The sequence below is a fragment of a genome (assembly GCF_019968955.1).
Source record: "MAG: Porospora cf. gigantea A chromosome Unknown PgA_NODE_191_length_30072_cov_347.276, whole genome shotgun sequence".
NCBI classification, from domain to species: domain Eukaryota; phylum Apicomplexa; class Conoidasida; order Eugregarinorida; family Porosporidae; genus Porospora; species Porospora cf. gigantea A.
Window position 1 is genome coordinate 24001 of NW_027151474.1, and position 6072 is coordinate 30072.

Here is a 6072-nt window from a genome sequence, read left to right on the forward strand (position 1 = left end):
AGTTATAACGTTTAATCACAATGCAAAACCAAAGTCTTCGGATTCTGGGGGGAATACATGCGCAAGCACAAAACTTAAAGAGATTGACTGAAGCGTCCATGGTGAAAACGCCTCTGATATTTCACCAATCACACATGATGACCCCTCAGATTTTGCCGTTGGAGCCTGTTGGACAATGGCTCAAACCCGACACGCCGCGACCGCAGGCCGTACCGCTGTCGAACTTCACTGGCCTTCAAGGGCGGATGGCCGTGCTTCGCGAAGCAGAGCGGGTCGTAGTGTCGGCGATCGTCGAGCTGCGGAGCTGGGCGCTAGGTGTCACGGAAGCCATGACGCACAGAGACGTTGAAGAGGTTTCTGAGAAGGTGCAGAAGCTCCACGTGAGCCTGCAGCAAGTGATCAAGAGGGCATCCTCCAGCCAAAGGCAGGGCCCTGAAGACCACTGCCTTTTCAGCGAAGCCTCCATGAGTGCTGGAGACCATGGTTCTGTCGCAAGCGCATCTGAGTCTGACGACGGCGCAGAGGCTCCCCTCTTCTGTGATGAGGAGACCGAGGACACGGAGGGAGACGGCCAGTGCAGGTGGCTGGATGACGAAGCTGAGGAGTCTGCCTACAATGATGACTCTGAGGGGGACGCAGAGCTTCACCGGCGGCTAGGATTCGAGCTGCCCCTGGAAGCAGAGGAGGCCTACTTGGTTAGAAATGAGTGGGAAGAGGCTGCGGAGATGGAACGGGCCCTGTGGGAGAATTACCCAAGAAGAAAACGTCAGCTCGAGGACGAGGGAGTACATCCCGCGAAGCGTAGGCGATTATTTGTGAGGCGCGATACCGAACATCATACAGGTCTCTAGGTCCCTCAAGAACATGAGCGTGCTGCTTCGCTGCCGCAGCTCATTGGCTCCTGCAGCCGACACGTCGTCCGACGACCAGCGTTACATTCAAGCCTCCAGAGGCCATGCCTAGGGCAGCAAATCGTTTTGTGTGGTCAAAAGACATGTCAGTCGTGATTCGTTTCCTGTCCGTCGTCGCCGTTCCTTGTGTAAAATGACCTAATCGCAGATGCACGTCTCTCCCTTCCGACTGTCCAACAAAACCGAGGACGACATCGCCCAGCAGTTCGTAGGACGCGCAGGGAATTGCTCAGAGAACGTTGACATTCAGGAGCGCGCTCGTCTGTCGCCAGCGAGCCTCGATCTCGAGGGACCTCCGAACGTGGACTTCGACGACGTGCAGTCGCTGCAGAAGTTCTGGCCCCGGTTGGGATGGCTTGTGGGCCTCCTGCTGTTCCAGTCGGTGTCGTCCTTCATACTCCGACGTTTTGAGGGGATGATCCAACATCACACAGCAGTGGTGCTTTTCCTCACGATGCTCGTCGGTGCGGGTGGCAACGCAGGGGGGCAAAGCGTGGTTCTGGGCGTGCGAGGGCTGGCTCTTGGGAACATCGTGGTTGGTCAAAACGCCAGTGCGTACGCCCAGCTGTTGACATGCAGCGCTGTTCGTGGCGGAGCAAATAAGCACCGCGCTATTTATGGGTGTCGCACTCTTCATCGTGGCTCTCATCCGCGTCATGCTGTTCGACCATGACCTCTACGAGGTTCTAGGTGCGTGAAGGTCGGTTGCAGGACGCAGCTATCGGAGTCTCTATGTTCCTCATCGTTGTCATTGGCGTTGCGATGGGATCGGTAATGCCGATTGCATTTAAGGTGAGCTGCCGACGGCTGACCAATTAGCGATTGGGTCTAGACCCCGCTCACGCAAGCGCTGCGATTCAGGTGGTCATGGACATTCTAGGAGTCACTGTTGTTATGCTAGTGTGCCAGGTGAGACATCTGTACAGGACACATTCAGTTCGTGTTAGCATTCGACAAGAGCAAGTAATCACTTCCGAGGTTTTCTCAAGCCTACGTCGATATCTCTGCCTTGGCGAATAGCTCGGGCTGTGTTGTGTGGATCTGGAAACCTTACCATCGTCGGCCAGTTCTTGCTTTTCTTTCTCGTCTCTCTGACGTCTGATGCGTTTTCTCTGCGTTGAGGTCGGGCGTAGAGCCAGCTCGGCCGGACGCTTGTTTTTTAGACGATCCTTCTGAACTTCTCTCTCCGCACGAATCTTGTTTATCATTTCCATTTGCCCCTCAAGCTTCTCTTGTCGGTCTGCCTCCGTCTTGACGTCCGGGAACGGTATGGAAAAGTAGTCCATCTTGTGTGTCTGGAAGTCCGCAATCATCTTACCACGAATCTCCTTGACACGCGGAAGTTTCAGAAGGCCAAAGCTGTTAGCCAGAAGGCCTATGTTTACCTTGGAAATGGCGAAGACATACTGCAGATTGCGTTCCTTCAGAGCCCCCATAAAAGCAATGAACGCCCACTCCGAACGGTTGAAGAACGCTCGGTCAGTGCTGGCGTAGAAGCGCTGGCAAGCACTGACGATTCTGCATTCGGCAGCGGTGACGGCACAGTCGGATGTGGCTTGGTCGTCCAAGGATTCGATGGACTCCAGTTTTTGTTGGTTGGGACGAACAAATACAGTAGACTCCAGTTCACTGATAACGGAGGCATGGTCTGCCAGCATCTTCGGAAGGCCGATAGACATGGACCTCGCCAGCAGCGCGTGGTATGGGTGGTCCGTGAAGGGATTTAGGGTGAGCCCGCGGTTCCTCAGGAAATCTACGAAGGCCAAGTCGGTATCTGGGTCTACCATCAGTAGTGACGACCCCGTTTTCCCCGCGCGTGCCGTACGCCCGACACGGTGCACGAACTGCAGCGCGTCCCCAGGTGGCGACGTCATTACTATCCAGTCGACATCTGGGATGTCGATGCCTCGGGCAGCAATGTCGGTGGCCAACATTACGCCACAGCGGGCCTTCTTAAACCGGGACAGCGCCTGCATTCTCTGTGCAGGCGTGCGCCCGCGGAAGATCTGAAAAAATTTCAGCTGATCTGGGGCAGTGGTCGAGACGTAGCCACCCTGACGACAGAACGTATCTCTGCGTTTCTTTGACATGGTTGCCAGGTTGTTGATCCATTGCTCATCAACTACCATTCGTTGAAAGAGAGCATGATAGTAGCGCACCTCCCGAGCCGTACTGCAGAAGACGAGCACCTTCAACTGCTTTAGTTCTCCCATTAGGACTCGGAATAGCTTCAACATGAAAGGAACCTTTTCAGTGGAACGGATCTCAACCAAACGGGAGTCAAGCCCTATCGGAACGTTATGAACTACGTCCTTCTTGGACTTCACAGATACAAACTCGTCGAACGTTAATGCGCCCGTTCTATCAAGTGAGGAGTTAGATTCGGGGTCATCCTCCTCATCGGAGTCTGCAGCGATTTCTGGGCTGCCCTCCTCATCGGAGTCTGCAGCGACTTCTGGGCTGCCCTCCTCATCGGAGTCTGCAGCGACTTCTGGGCTGCCCTCCTCATCCGAGTCTGCACGGTCTTCTGGGCCCTCCTTCTCAGGGCTACCCTCCTTGTCGGATTCGGTTCCACATTCTGTGCCTGCCCGCTCTGTCTCAGCGGCCGCGGAGACTTCAATGGCGGAGCTAAGTTCTTGTACGGCCTCTGTGTTGATTCCCACGTTTACGCGGACGAAGCAGGGATTTCTGGTGCCGGCACGCACCACGCCTGCCAGCTGCTTAGACATGGTTGCGCTGAACAAGCCCGTTCGCCGCATCTTGGGGACCCGCTTGAGTAGCCAGTCCAGGTGAAGCTTGAAGTTGGGGTACTGCAGCAGTTGATCAGCTTCGTCCATAATCAGCACCTCCATGCGTTGGAAGGAGTAGTCGTAGCTCATGCGTACGTCTTCTCGATTGAACAGTTGATAAATTCGGCCTGGTGTGCCGACTACCATACACAGGCCGTGGCTGGACCGTACACGAAGCAAGGCCTTCAAATCCTGCTCTAGGGAGCGCCCTCCGCAGAGCAAGAGGTGCCTCAGGAGCTTGCCCCATGGTTCAGCTTGTACGAAAGGCAAGTATTCCGTGACAACTTCTGAAATCTGCGCCGTGAGCTCTCTAGTGGGGGCCAGAATGACTGATCCCACAAAGCACACCGCCCCACTACCTTCTGTCCTCTCAGACACGTTGAAAGGATCCAGGGTAGGAGCCTCGTCCTCAGACGACGACGAGTAGCCGAAGGCCCCACCAATGGCCTCCCGAGGCCCCCACCGACCTTTCAGCGCCTTAAGAAGCATTTCGAAGCACGGTATGAGGAACGCCAGTGTTTTCCCACTGCCCGTGCAGGCCTCTACCACTACGTCCTTGCACCTCAGGAATTCGGGGATGACAGCACGCTGCACAGGAGACAGGTTTTGGAAACCCTTGCTTTCTGCGTACTTGCTCACACAGCCAGACGCGCGCAGGTCGTGGAACTGAGTGGCAGGCTCCATAATGCCTATTTTCGCGATGCGCGTATCAGTTGGACGTTCGGAACCGTTGGTGGCCCCGTTGCTGGTCATGAGTCAGCCGGGGGTCACTCGCCTGCACCGCTTGCCATCCGACAATTCAGATGAGTGTCCGCCAGGGCCTCCAAATGAGCATCACGATGCACTTGAGGCGGCCTCGATAAGCTTCCAGACCTACTGCGAACAGAGGGGAGCGCAGAATGTGAGTGGTCTCCGAATGAAAACGTTCAGAAGCACGATCCCCAAGATTCAGTGTACTGTAGCACCGCCCGATTGGGCATCCTGGAGAGCTAATGCCGCAGCAGCACAGAGACGATCGACCGTCTGGAAAGGCTTTGTGAAGTCAGAACTGAACCAGAGTCGAATGCGCGTTCCGCGATTGATGTTGCAGCTTGGGCTGGACGACGTGCCACTGCTGCATCCGGCAGGTGAGCTGCCGTCCTTTCCTTGGCAGGACTACTTACTGCTGCTGCGCCAGCCTCGGGAGCAGCCCAGAATATTAGGCAGCCTCTCGATCGATACACTCGAGGGATAAAAACTACATCAAACACCGTTTGCAGCGAACGACTAGAACCTAAACAACTACAGTGTGGGCGCAAGTCATAACGAGTCATGACACAATTACGATGATTTTATTCATCTATTCAAATGCGAGACACTCGAGTGGAACAGGAGCTCACTGAGGAGCAGATTGCGGAGTTCAAAGAGGCCTTCGCTCTCTTCGACACCGATGGCGATGGCACCATTACCACTCGGGAGATTGGAACTGTAATGCGGTCTTTGGGCCAGAATCCCACCGAGGCGGAGCTCGCCGACATGGTTCATGAGATCGACCAGGACGGTAACGGAACGATCGACTTCACTGAATTCCTAGCCCTCATGGCTAGAAAACTACGTGACACAGACTCAGAGGAGGAATTGATAGAGGCTTTTAAAGTGTTCGACCGGGACGGCAACGGATTTATTTCTGCAGCTGAATTGAGACACGTCATGACGCATTTGGGGGAGAAGCTTACAGACGACGAGGTCGATGAGATGATCAGAGAGGCTGACGTAGATGGCGACGGGCAAATTAACTACGAGGAGTTTGTCAAGATGATGATGGCGAAGTAGATGTTGCTTCTTAAGTACGGATCTATGTGCAAGGACTATTGTAGCAACTAATGTCGTGCTCCCAGCGGAGTTATATATCCACATCTTCTGCCTTAGGGCTAAGAACTTCTACATCTATAGTTCTCCGTCTCTGTTGAGATTTCAACAGATGTAACCTACTCTGCCAGCATGTGAGAGGTCATGGGATCGATACCCATGTCGTCCACTTTTTGTTTCACCTCTGCACAGCTAACGCTGGACTTCTCCGTTGTGAAGCACCCCTGTATATGCTTGTCTCAAAGATTAGTGCTCCGTTGTGAAGCACCCCTGTATATGCTTGTCTCAAAGATTAGTGCTCCGTTGTGGATATGCTTGTCTCAAAGATTAGGACATGCGAAAGTCTAAAACTTTATAGGTCGAAACCGCAGACGACCATTAAAACAGCCGTTACGTGTCTCTGAGTCACGTGCCACGTTGGCGGTGGTTGCCTCTAAGTCACGTGCCACGTTGGCGGTGGTTGTCTCTGAGTCACGTGCCACGTTGGCGGTGGTTGTCTCTGAGTCACGTGCCACGTTGGCGGT

The 6072-nt window shown here is 54.4% G+C and overlaps 4 protein-coding genes across 7 annotated transcripts; 3 read left to right on the top strand and 1 right to left on the bottom strand.

The window, feature by feature from the left end:
* Window positions 1–134: 134 nt before the first annotated feature.
* Window positions 135–963, top strand: KVP18_004093 (uncharacterized protein; the record flags this gene model as incomplete). Of its 2 annotated transcripts, XM_067956392.1 has the most annotated exons (2): window positions 135–815; window positions 844–963. In XM_067956392.1, the coding sequence occupies 2 exons, from the start codon at window positions 135–137 to the stop codon at window positions 961–963; spliced, it is 801 nt and encodes a 266-aa protein (XP_067811803.1). The 2 variants fall into 2 exon arrangements, with proteins under 2 accessions (XP_067811803.1, XP_067811804.1); XM_067956393.1 differs by having other exon boundaries at window positions 135–851.
* Window positions 964–1059: 96 nt separating this feature from the next.
* KVP18_004098 (uncharacterized protein) lies at window positions 1060–1878 on the top strand (the record flags this gene model as incomplete). 2 transcript variants are annotated; one of them, XM_067956402.1, is made up of 5 exons in its annotated part: window positions 1060–1462; window positions 1491–1601; window positions 1630–1703; window positions 1731–1820; window positions 1849–1878. In XM_067956402.1, the coding sequence occupies 5 exons, from the start codon at window positions 1060–1062 to the stop codon at window positions 1876–1878; spliced, it is 708 nt and encodes a 235-aa protein (XP_067811811.1). The 2 variants fall into 2 exon arrangements, with proteins under 2 accessions (XP_067811811.1, XP_067811810.1); XM_067956401.1 differs by lacking the exons at window positions 1630–1703; window positions 1731–1820; window positions 1849–1878 and having other exon boundaries at window positions 1060–1584.
* Window positions 1879–4453, bottom strand: KVP18_004084 (uncharacterized protein; the record flags this gene model as incomplete). Of its 2 annotated transcripts, none has more annotated exon segments than XM_067956370.1 (2): window positions 1879–1952; window positions 1966–4453. In XM_067956370.1, the coding sequence occupies 2 exon segments, from the start codon at window positions 4451–4453 to the stop codon at window positions 1879–1881; spliced, it is 2562 nt and encodes an 853-aa protein (XP_067811783.1).
* Window positions 4454–5047: 594 nt separating this feature from the next.
* On the top strand, window positions 5048–5512 carry KVP18_004092 (uncharacterized protein; the record flags this gene model as incomplete). Its single annotated transcript, XM_067956391.1, has 1 exon — window positions 5048–5512. One exon carries the CDS (start codon window positions 5048–5050, stop codon window positions 5510–5512), a length of 465 nt encoding a protein of 154 aa, XP_067811802.1.
* Between the last annotated feature and the right edge of the window lie 560 nt (window positions 5513–6072).